Source organism: Hyla sarda, chromosome 11, assembly GCF_029499605.1.
Source record: "Hyla sarda isolate aHylSar1 chromosome 11, aHylSar1.hap1, whole genome shotgun sequence".
In the NCBI taxonomy this organism is placed as follows: Eukaryota; Metazoa; Chordata; class Amphibia; order Anura; family Hylidae; genus Hyla; species Hyla sarda.
In genome coordinates this window covers 92032456-92045524 of record NC_079199.1, presented here as the reverse complement: position 1 = coordinate 92045524, position 13069 = coordinate 92032456, and the positions used below count along the sequence as shown (strand labels likewise).

The window sequence follows — 13069 nt, the reverse complement described above, 5'->3', positions numbered from 1 at the left end:
TTTTGGAAATTTGGTATTTTTTTTACGTGTACGCCATCGACCATGTGGTTTAGCTAACCTTATATTTTAATAGTTCGGACATTTACACAGCGGTACCATATATGATAATTTTTATTCTATATTTCATTATTTTATTTAAAAAATGGGAAAAGGGGGGTGATTTCAACTTTTAATAGGGAAGGGGTTAATGAACTTTTCTTTAAAAAAATGTTTACACTTTTTTTTTTTGCCCCCATAGGGGGCTAAAACATGCAATCTTCTGATTGCATACACTGATCAGTGTAACATTGATTGCGGCGTCTAAAGGGTTAATGCCAGGCATCGGCCAGATCGGCCGTGCCTGGCATTAGCCGTGGGTCCTGGCTGCCCGTAGCAACCAGGACCAACCGGGTTTAACCCGTTCTCTGCTGGTGAGAACAGTTTAAACACGGTAAATGGGACCAGGGGCATACAGGTACGCCTTGCGTCCTTAAGGATTGGGGATGCAGTGCATATGCATACGCCCTGCTTCCCCAAGAGGTTAAGGATGCCACCTGTTTTTACCATTAAACGGGTACTCCGGTGCACCAGCGTTCTGAACATTTTGTTTAGAACGCTCAGAGCCGTAGGCTGTGATTATGATGCCACGACCATGCCCCCTCGTGTCGTCACGACCATGCCCCGTAATAACATCACCCTACCTCCCCTCTGTCATAGACATGGATGGAGGGGGCGTGGCGTGACATCACAAAGATTTTTTTTTTCCAACAAGACATATTACATATATATAAAACACTCCAACATCTTCTACCCTTATATTACCCCCCCCCCCAACCCCCCCAGTCTGGTAGGGAAAAAAAACACATCTCAGTTTGGCCACTTATTGCAGGTTTTTGATACATTTTTATATCCATTTTTTTAGCCCATACTTCTGCACTTTTCATAGAACTTAACTTTATTGACTAATCCAATTCATTGTACTAATTTAGGATTTTTTTTTTCAAACTATTTTAGTAACTATTTCTCCTGTTACTATCTTCCGTCACAAAATAACGTCTGTTATTAATAACGAACTATAACAGGTTAAAACGGCTATTAGAAAAATCCCATATACTATAATGGAATTTTCTAACGGACGCGTAGGATTTTGAAACTGCCGTTTTACAGCTGATTTTCAGATGGAACTTCCAACTGATCTTTAAAATGGAGTAATATTGTAGTGTGAAAGAAGCCTTAGAACGCCGGGTGCTGCAGGAGATCACGGGGGGGCCCCAGCAGCGGGACCCCCGTGATCAGACATCTTATCCCCTATCCTTTGGGTAGGAGATAAGATGTCTAGCAGCAGAGTACCATGACCAAGCCCCATGTAGCGTTTTTTGTGAAAAACTTTTGTGGGTCAAGCTGTGTGTTTTTTATTGGTACCTTTTTTTTGCCATACATGCTACCTTTTTTGATAATTTTGATTCTACTTTTTGGACCAAAATGAGCAATGTTACAAACATGGCATTACCTATTTTGTTTAGGCTTTGTTTTGTTTTTTGTGATGATATAGGGCTGTCTTTATTGGCAAAGGGGAATTAATTTGTTTGTTTTTTCATACTTAATTTATTGAAAAACATTTTATTTTTTATATTTTTTTATTTTTACCTGTGCATTGAATTGCGCTTGGGAATTCCGCTGTGTGAACCTTAACACTGGTGTGAATGGATCATCGTCAAACCCATTCACACTACGGATTTTCAGCAGTGGAGAATTCTGCCACTGAAACAGATCTGCCAAAAGAATTAAACTGTTCACTCTTTAGATGGAATTACGCACGTGCTGTATTCCTGTCAGTGGTAACGCCACATCAGCTGGCCTCCTGCTGCCACAACCACCATCAGGACCCTGCGGTCACATAGCAGTGTTGTCAATGGGGGACAGGGGTAGCCCCTCCCCTGTGAATACTATAAATGCCGTGGTCAATAGTGACTAGGCATCTATGCGGTTAACACTGCCGGTGGATCCTGGCTTCAACGCAAGAAAGGATACATGCCTATATCCAATTAAGGGAACGTACACGTAGATAGGATGAGTGTATACTTTCTATAGCGGGAAGGGGTTAACACAAAACAAAACAAAAAGCAATCCTTGGACAGCCATATAGAGAACTCTTTTTATTGCCTAATTTGCGAAATATATTATATTTCATATTTGCACTTCATTTTTTTATTTATTTTATCAACATTTTAGTTTTAGGCCTACATACAGTTATAATTACAATATAATTGTTTTCACATTTTATTTTATATTTCCAGAAGAACAATGTCCGCTTTTAATCGATCCCTAGAGACACAATTCATTATCCTAGGCTTCCCTGACCTCCATGGAGTTCAGGGCTTGTTTTTCGCCCTTCTGAGTATTATTTATGGCTTCATTCTTAGTGGTAACGTTCTAGTTATCACCCTTATCTGCACTCATCATCACCTCCATGTTCCTCTCTACATTTTTGTTGCAATACTTTCCTTCCTGGAAATCTGGTACACAGGAGTCACTGTGCCGAAGATGTTGTTAAACTTGCTGAATAATAAGACAATTTCATATGTTGGATGTCTTCTCCAAATCTACTTTCTTCATTGTTTGGGTATAACGGAAACTTATCTTCTAACAGCCATGGCCTACGATCGCTACTTGGCCATATGCAACCCATTAAGATACCCATCCATAATGACTTATAGTAACTGTTTTCAGTTGGCCGCATGTTGTTGGATTGTAGGTTTGTTTGGGCCGTTGACTCAGATCATCTTGTTGTCTCAGCTTTCCTTTTGTGGTTCAAAGACGATTGAACATATCTTCTGTGACTTCACTCCGCTGATGAACCTGGCATGTTCTGACACATCACTCAACGTCACCGTTGACTTCTCCATCAACTCCTTCCTTCTCTTCTTGGCCTTCATATGCATTATCATGTCCTACATCAAAATAATTTCTGCTGTTTTGAAAATAAAGACATCGGAAGGCAGGAGAAAGGCTTTCTCTACCTGTGGTGCCCACCTCACTGTTGTTCTGCTTTTCTTCGGCAGTGTAGGTTTTATGTATGTCAGATTGACTAGCAATAATTCGGTGAACTATGATCGTGTGATGGCCGTCATCTACTCAGTTTTAACACCAATGTGTAATCCAATCATCTATAGCCTGAGGAATTTTGAGATAAGAGAGATATTGAGGAAGAAGATCATTAAAGGGGTACTCCGCCCCAGAGGACATGTCTGATCGCAGGGGCCCCAAAGGATAGGGGATAAGATGTCTGATCTTGGTTGTGGCACTCCAGACATCCGGTGCATGGAGCGAACTTCACTTCGTGCTGGATGACTGGTGATGTGGGGTGGACGCTCTAAACAAACGCCGGATGTAGCACGGAGATCACGGGTCCCCAGTGGCGAAACCCCCCACAATCAGACATCTTATCTCCTATCCTTTGGATAAGGGATAAGATGTCTAGGGGCGGAGTACCCCTTTAAACTATTTTAGCTGAAAAATAAATTAATAATTTCTAAAAATAACTAAAATATCTACAGATGACTCGACCTTCTGGAATCAGGTCCAAAACTTCCTGAGTAGGAGATGCCACCATACTCAATGCCTTCCCATCATCCTCTATGGCAACATTCAGTGGCCCTTCCGCTCTGATTAAAAGTATTTATACCGCAGTGATCGAATATATTTACAATGCCAGTCAAATGTTTGGGCACACTTTCCATTACATATATATTATTTTATTTTTTTAAATTTATATTATAGATTCATGTTGAGAACATGCATACTATAAAGGAACACATGAAACTAAGTAGTAAACAAAAAAAGTGTTAAATAAAAATATATTTTAGATTTCATAGCTTTGTTGACAGCTTTACACACTCTTCGATTCCCCTAATCAGATTCATGAGGTAGTCATGTAAAATGGTTTTCAGCAAATAGGTCCTGTATGCCTTGTCAAGGGTTAATTTGTGGAATTTGTTGCCTTCATGATGTGTTTCAGACCATCAATTATGTTGTTCAGAGGTAGGATCGGTCTTCAGTTCCATACAGTGTTTAGCTCTATTCAACTGTAGTTTAATCTATATTATGGTAAGAACCGCTCAAGTAAAGAGAGATGGGAGTCCATTATTACTTTGAAGCATACCTGACAGTCTCCCACCCCCCCCCTCAGAAAAAAAAACCCTGTTATATCATGTACACCTTATTTGTGTGTGTCTATGACCTATATTTCTCTCAGAATTACCTTTTATTTACTTTCTAACATTTTCTCAGTGAGGTTTCTGTCCATGGGGCATGTCCCTCTCTTCTTCTCACTCTGCTCTGACTCACAGTTGGCCCTGGACCTGCAGCCCTGTCAATCACTCATGGTGTCCTTAACATGTCTATGACCACTGGACACTGCAGGACTGGTATGTGTCCAAGGAGGCAGGGGACCCGTATGGCCAGTTTTTTAACTGGCTTTTTCAGTATGAAATACTGAAAATTTTCTGATGAAAGCAATTGTAAAACATATTTCTTGTATGCTTTTATAACATATAAAAAGTTATTGTATCTGACAGTGCCCATTAAAGGGCTACTCCGACGCTAGACATCTTATCCCCTTTCCAAAGGATAGGGGATAAGATTCCTGATCAAGGGGGTCCCCCCGTGATCTTGCACGCAGCACCCCTTTAGAATCAGTCCCCGGAGCACGGTCGCATCGGGTCTGATTAATGGCGATCACTGCCTTGCCCCCTGAATGCAAGCTCCCTGATGTCACAGTGCTCCGGCCCCCGTGATCGCCAGTAATCAGACCCGGAGCAAAGTGCTCCGGGTACTGATTCTAACGGGGTGCTGCGTGCAAGATCACGGGGGTCCCCAGCGGTGGGACACCCGCGATCAGGCATCTTATCCCCTATCCTTTAGATAGGGGATAAGATGTCTTAGTGCCGGAGTACCCCTTTAACCCCTTAAGGACCGGGGCTTTTTCCGTTTTTTCATTTTCAATTTTTCCTCCTTAACTTTAAAAAAATCATAACTCTTTAAAATTTTCACCTAAAATTCCATATGATGACTTATTTTTTGCGTCACTAATTCTACTTTGTAATGACATTAGTCATTTTACCCAAAAATCTATGGTGAAACAGGAAAAAAAATCAATGTGCGACAAAATTGATGAAAAAACACTATTTTGTAAGTTTTGGGGGCTTCTGTTTTTACGTAGTAAATTTTTCGGCAGAAATGACACCTTATCTTTATTCTGTAGGTCCATACGGTTAAAATGATACCCTACTTATATAGGTTTGATTTTGTGTCACTTCAGAAAAAAATCATGAATACATGCAGGAAAATGTATACGTTTAAAATGGTCATCTTCTGACCCCTATAACTTTTTTATTTTTCTGTGTTCAGGGCGCTATGAGGGCTCATTTTTTGCGCCGTGATCTGAAGTTTTTAGCGGTACCATTTTTTGCACGTTAGGCCATTGAACGTGCGGTTTAAAAAGTGGTATATTTTTATAAATGGGACATTTCCGCACGCGGTGATACCACATATGTGTATTTTTATTTTTATTTACACTGTTTTATTTTGTTACTAGGAAATGCCGGGTGATTCAAACTTTTAATTCAGAAGGGAATACCTGAAAGGGTTAACTTTTTTATTACACTTTTTTTTTGCAAGCTGATAGGTGCCATAGAGGCCTATCAGCTTGCAATGGCTGATTTCATTCACAGACTGCTGCCTTGCCATTGCATGGCAACAATCAGTGAAATCGGTGATGGATTGCTCAAGCCTGGATCTCAGGCTTGAAGCATTCAATCAGCGATCGGACAGCAGGAAGGAAGGTAAGAGACCTTCCTCCTGTAGTACAGCTGTTCTGGATGCCGCGATTATACCGTGGCGATTATACCGTGGCGATCCCGAACAGCTCCCTGAGCTAGCCGGGCACTTTCACTTTAGTTTTTAGCTGCGCGGCTCAGCTTTGAGCGCACGGCTAAAGGGTTAATAACGCGCGGCACCGCGATCGGTGCCGCACGCTATTAGCGGCGGGTCCCGGCTTCACTATGATGCCGGGCTGGCCGCGAGATGATGGGGGGGGGTTACCGTGTAACCCCGCGTTATATCACAGGACCGGGACACATGATGTAGCGGTACGTCATGTGTCTTTAATGAGTTAAAAACATGATGGTCAATCTGAAAAATTTCAAGAACTTTGATAGGATCCTCAAGAACAGTCATGAAAACTACCAAACACTATGATGAAATTGGCTCTAATGAGGACTACACCAGGAAAAGAAGACCATAAATTGAAGAAGATAAGTTCATCTGAGTAGCCAGCCTCAAAAAACACAAATGGCCAGCACCTCAGATTGGAACCCTTTGTAAGGCTATGTTCACATGTCAGAATTTCCATGTGGAATTCCTCATTGGCATTACACACAGAGCTTCCACTGCAGCATTCAATGGCATTCATCATTTCAATGGGATTCTGCTGCACTGAGCACCCAAGGACTACACTTAAAAACCTGTCTATTTGACAGACACCAACACAGGTTGATATCCCCCCCATTCCCCATTTTTGTAATGTAGATGTGTAATGTAAATAAAGTAGTTCTTTATAATGTAAAATGACTAGAATTTTGCTAATCTTTAAGTTGAAATTGTCTATGGTTATGGTAACATTTTATGTATGGCTAAGTGCTGGGGGGGGGGGGGTTAAACTGTTCTAAAAAGACAAAATAAAATGTTTAGATACCTGGAATTTATAACTGAACACACAGCCATTATTGTCTAAACCTTTGTTGCAAAAGTGAGTACACCACTAAGTGGAAATGTCCAAATCGTCCCAATTCGCCAATTTCCTCCCAGGTATCATGTTACTCATTAGTGTTACAAGGTCTTAGGTGTGAATGGGGAACAGGGGTCTTTAATTTAGCATTATCACCCCTACCCTCTCTAATACTGGACACTAGAAGTTCAGCATGGCACCTCATGGCAAAGAAATCTCTGAGGAACTGAAAAAAGGAATTGTTGCTCTACATAAAAATGGCCAAGGCTATAAGAAGATTGCCAAGACCCTGAAACTTAGTTGCAGCATCGTGGGGAATAGGGATGAGCGATTCGAATCTGACGAATCCAAATTCGTTACTAGTGTTGAGCGGCATAGGCCATATTCGAATTCGCGAATATTCGCGAATATATGGATGAATATTCGTCATATATTCGCGAATATTCGCATATTCGTTATATCCTCGTTTTAATTTCGCATATGCGAAAATACGCGTATGCGAAAATTATCATATGTGAAAATTAGCATATACAAAATTCGTATATGCGAATATTCGCATATGCGAAAATTAGCATATGCAAATTTTCGCATACGCGAATTTTCGCACGCCAGTCTCACACAGTAGTATTAGAGCCTTCTTTACACCACACAAGCTGGAAGCAGAGAGGGGTGATCACTGTGATGTGTACTGTGAAAAAAAAAATAAAAAAAAATACGAATATTCGTAATTACGAATATATAGCGCTATATTCGCGAATTCGCGAATATGCGATATTCGCGAATAATATTGGAATTGCGAATATTCGCGAACAACACTATTCATTACGATGATTCGATGAAACAAATCGCTTCATTAAACTCAATTTAGTGCAGTTCAGGCTCCAGGGCATCTAAAATGGCGGATCCACGTGTGAGGACATGGGGCAAGGAACTCTGGGGAGGTGGGATGACCCTGAATCACATGCAGCCTATCAGCAGACAGCCAGCCCTGTGATGTCACAGCCCTATATAATCTGCAGCCATGTTGCAGCCAGCCATTCCAGCGTTTTATGTCAGAGAGAGCAGTGTGTGTGTTGCACAGAAAAACATCTTCACAGCAGCAATTCACCATAAGTCCAAATCACTACAGAAAAGCACTGACAGGGAAGGGAGAGAGAAAAAGTATACTTTTGGGTGTACTACACAGCGACTCTGTACTGCTGCAGAGGGGTGTACAACAACTCTAAAGCTTATAGGGGCCAGTTAGGCTGAGCACTAAAAGCCATTGTCACCTGCTATTAGTGCAAAATAATACTGTACTGGGCTGTACTACACAGCGACTCTGTGCTGCATAACTAGTGTGTACTACAACTCTAAATCTAACAGGCCAGTAAGGGTGAGCATGAAAAGCCATAGTCACCTGATTTCAGTGCTTAATACAGGTTGCGTAACGTATTGTCCTCTCATCAGTGTAACCTGTGCTTACATAGATGGTGTACATTTTTTTTCCTGTCAAACTAATTTGGGCCTACTTACTGTGAAAGGCCAGCCAAAGCTACACACTTGTTTCTGTAGTCTAATACAGTTTGTAGCGGAGTGTATAGCCCTCCTCTAATAAGTGTAAACTGTACGTACACATACGTTGTGTCCTTTATATATTTTCCTGTTAAACTCATTTGGGCCTAGTTACTGTGAACGGCCAGCCAAAGCTACACACTTGTTTCTGTAGTCTAATATAGTTTTAAGCGTAGTGGAGCGCATAGTCCTCCTCTCATGAGTGTAAACTGTACGTACACCTACGTGGTGTCCTTCATATTTTTCCTGTTAAAATAATTTGGGCCTAGTTACTGTGAAAGGCCAGCCAAAGCGACATACTTGTTTCTGTAGTCTAATACAGTTTTAAGCGTAGTGGAGCGTATTTTCCTTCTCTCATAAGTGTATACTGTACGTACACCTACGTGGTGTATGATTTTGTTCCTGTTAAAGTCATAAGGGCCTAGTTACTCTGAAAGGCTTCATCATCATCAGGAGAAGAGGGTTGCAGATTGCCCATGAGGCAGCAGCTGAGACAGCAGTGTGGTAGCATGGTTGACAGTTAGAATGGTGGCAGAAGTGGGAAGTCTGGAGCCAAATGTCCCCAGGGCAGACCACCTGCTTTGCTCAGCCTACCTTCCCGGGAGCAGTGGGACAGGGGTTCACTGGAGATGGTGGCAGTACCAGTCAATCACTGCGGACTGTTGGGTGAAAATCAGCTACTCGGCCGTGTGGCAGTTTTTCATCAAGCATCCAGAGGATGTTAACCTGGCCCCAAGCAAGATGTGTCGGCAGAAGGTGAAGCGTGGTCAGGGTCCCAATGTTAGCACCACAGCCCTGCGTCAACACATGCAGCGTCCCCATAAAGCGGCCTGGGAGAACCGCGGCTCCGATGCGGTGTCCAGTCTGCTGCATCACCCAGTGGCACGCCGCTCCCTGTTTCGGCCAGCCAAGGATCCACCACCTCAGCCGAAGGGAGCTGTCTGTCATACCCATCTTCTGTTGCACCAGATGATCTTGCTCCTCCTACTTCGAGTCAGTCATTCCACCAGCAATCCATCAGCGAAGCCATGTCCAAGAGACAACAGTATGCATCCACTCATCCAATGGCACAGAAGTTGAATGTGCTCCTGTCCAAGTTGCTGGTGCTGCAGTCCCTCCCTTTTCAAGTTGTGTACTCTGCTCCTTTCAGAGAACTGAGTCTTGTGCCGAGCCGAGGTGGAGAGTCCCAAGTCGTCATTTCTTTGCGAAAAGGGAAGTACCAGCCCTGCACAATTTTGGGGAACAAACAGTGGCCAGTCCTTGAGCCTGTCGGTGTGTACCAAAGTGCATGGCAGTGCCGACGTGTGGAGCTGTAACTACAGTCAGGGACCATACATGTCCTTTACTGCCCACTGGGTGAATGTGGTTCCTGCACAGCAAAAACAGCAACTTGGACAGGTCCCGCCGCTTCAGCCTCCACTGCACGGACAAATCTCAGTGCCCCTTCAGCATACCATGCGTGCAGGGCACGGCGGTGACACGCTGTTCTTCACATGGTTTGCCTTGGCGAAAGGAGTCACACAGAGGAGAAACTGCTAAGAGTCATTCATCAAGAAATCGAATCATGGCTTACTCCACGAAAACTGGAAATGGGAACCATGGTGACCGACATCGTGAAGAACATCTTGTCTTCGCTGCGTCAAGGAAGCCTGAGCCATGAGCCCTGCATGGCACACATGTTAAATCTGGTTGTCAAGCAGTTCCTGAAGTGTTCCCCCCATCTGCAAGACATCTTAACAATGGGAAACAAACTTTGCATGCACTTCAGCCACTCGTGCATCGCAAAGCACACCGTCCTTGAGCTGCAGCGTCAGAACGGTATCCCCCAACATAGTCTGATTTGCGAAATTTCCACATGTTGGAAATTCCACCCTCCGTATGTTGGACCGACTGTACGAACAGAGAAAAGCCATCATCGATTTGTTGATGATCCAAGCGGATAGGGGTAATCTCATGTGTAACTTCAATGTGAATTAAATCATAGGATTCTACGGAGGTCAATTACCACGGATAAGGCGTAGAATAGAGATACAAGTTTACCTTCTGCTGTAATCATGTCCCTAAATGAACCTGAAATAAGCCATATGCTCGAAGTCATAGTGTGAAACTATTGCCAAACATGACACCAGCATTAGTGTTGCTCGCGAATATTCGCAATTCGAATATTATTCGCGAATATCGCATATTCGCGAATTTCGCGAATATAGCGCTATATATTCGTAATTACGAATATTCGTTTTTTTGTTTTTTTTTCACAGTACACATCACAGTGATCAGCCCTCTCTGCTTCCAGCTTGTGTGGTGTAAAGAAGGCTGTAATACTACTGTGTGAGACTGGGGTGCGAAAATTCGCATATGCTAATTTTCGCGTATGCAAATTTTTGCATATGCTAATTTTGTATATGTCAATATTCACATATGTTAATTTTCGCATACGCGAATATTCGCATATGCGAAAATAAAACCAGAATATAACGAATATGCGAATATTCGCGAATATATGACGTATATTCGTCCATATATTCGCGAATATTCACGAATTCGAATATGGCCTATGCCGCTCAACACTAACCAGCATCTGTGATCTCACTGCACAGTTCATGACATTTATTCACACAACTGACACTGAACAAGTAAAATAAAAATGTATACTGCTCCTGTGACCAGAGAAAGGCATTAATAAATATATAAAGCTGGCAGGTGGAGCAGCACTCAGAATCAAGTAGGGGGTGCAGGCTGTGGTTGAACCCTGGTCCTAGGCCCCTCTGGATACAGCAAAGACGAAACACAGCAGCACTCTGGAAGTAATGGTGAATGGTGGCTTTATTATGACCAAAGAACGTACAGCGACTTTTCGGCCACCTCACGTGGCCTTCGCTGTACATTCTTTGGCGATAATAAAGCTACCATTCATCATTACTTCCGGAGTGCTGCTGTGTTTCGTCTTTGCTATATATATATATATATATATATATATATATATATATTTATATATATGAGTCAGATTACGAACTTGCCTGCCAACTCCATATTGGTAACAATGGATGTAGAATCTCTGTATAGTAACATCCCACACAGAGATGGAATTGAGGCCTGCTCACTGTCCCTCTCCTCCCAGACCCACAACCAGAAATACAGCCCTCAGATCATCACCAAACTTATAGAATTCATACCTACAGATGATGGGAACTGCTATGGGGACCAAGATGGCACCACAATATGCCAATCTGTTCATGGCTGACCTTGAAGAGCGATTCCTGAATACCCAAATTCACAAACCCTACAGATACTACAGATACATTGATGATATTTTCATTGTTTGGAGTGAAGGAGAGGATAAACTCAAACAATTTCATGATGCCTTCAACACATTTAATCCATCCATCAAACTCAAAATGGACTTCTCTACAGAAAGTGTAAACTTTCTGGACACCACTGTAACTATAAACAAGGACACAATACAGACATCTGTATACAGAAAACCCACAGACCGATCCAGCTATCTACACAATTCAAGTTCCCATCCGTCGCACACCAAAAAAGGCATCATATACAGCCAAGCCATCAGGTACCACCGCATCTGCTCCAACCCTGATGACAGAGACACACATCTACAAACACTGGCTGAGAAATTTAAACAAAAAGGTTACAAACCAAGGACCATCCATAAGAAAATCCACTCTGCTCTTCAAACACCACGTGAACACCTGCTGCAATACAGAGAGAAACAAACCTCATCACGCATACCACTGGTAACCACATACAATCCCACCCTTGAGGAAATATGCAAAATCATCAAGGACCTGCAGCCAATACTAGCAGAAAATGAGGAGTTAAAGCAAATCTTTCCTGACCCACCCATCTTGGCCTTCAGACAACCACCCAACTTAAAACAAAAGCTGGTCAATAGGAAACTACCCACAGACACATCAGATACAGACAATGGGACCAAACCCTGCACCAAACCGCGCTGTAAACTCTGTCAACACATCTGCACAAATTCTGAGGCCTCCCACAACAACAAGACATACAACATCAAGGGACAATACTCCTGCACCACAGAGAGTGTAGTCTACATGATACAATGCACCAAGTGTGACCTGGGAGGTTACATTGGTGAGACCAGTCAGCCACTCAATAAAAGGATGAACCTCCACAGATCGTTCATCAACAACCATAGAGAAAAGGACTATTGCACCCCAGTTGGACACCATTTCACCCAAACAGGTCACTCCCTACAGGACCTCAAAATCAAGATCCTGAAAGGAAACTTCAAGAACACCCAGGAAAGAAAGACATTTGAAGCCAAAATGATAGTTCTTTATGACTCCAAGAACAGAGGACTTAATGTGGATTTAAGCTTCTTATCCCATTATCAAAATTTCCTATAACCTTTGCTAAACTGTCTTCCCTCTCCCTGCTCTAACACCATTACACCCCTGCTCCCCCTCCCCTGTCTAAGTCTTATCTTCAGTCTATGGTTCTGTAGTAAAATTGTCCTTTCTCCTCTGTCCAGCATAATCACCATTCTCACCTCTTCTCTCCAGCCCCCCCCCATCCTTATCTGTATCTATCGTCCTATAGCTATACAATTATATTTTGTGAGATATAATGTGTGTTTTCCCCTTGTGAGCCCAGAAATGCTTATGACTTGATAAAGGGAGGAATCCTGAAAGCTTGTCTCTACTTGTTAGTCCAATAAAAAAGGTATTACAAGATACTGCAACTACAGATGATTTAGCATTTTGC

The 13069-nt window shown here is 42.5% G+C and overlaps 1 protein-coding gene across 1 annotated transcript; it reads left to right on the top strand.

The window, feature by feature from the left end:
* Window positions 1-2283: 2283 nt before the first annotated feature.
* Window positions 2284-3770, top strand: LOC130294956 (olfactory receptor 6N2-like). Its single transcript, XM_056545112.1, has 2 exons — window positions 2284-3211; window positions 3760-3770. The coding sequence occupies exons 1-2, from the start codon at window positions 2284-2286 to the stop codon at window positions 3768-3770; spliced, it is 939 nt and encodes a 312-aa protein (XP_056401087.1).
* The last annotated feature ends 9299 nt before the right edge of the window (window positions 3771-13069 follow it).

Excerpts from the sequence above, each read along its gene's own strand:
- LOC130294956 (XM_056545112.1), top strand. The coding sequence starts at position 2,284 with ATGTCCGCTTTTAATCGATCCCTAGAGACACAATTCATTATCCTAGGC.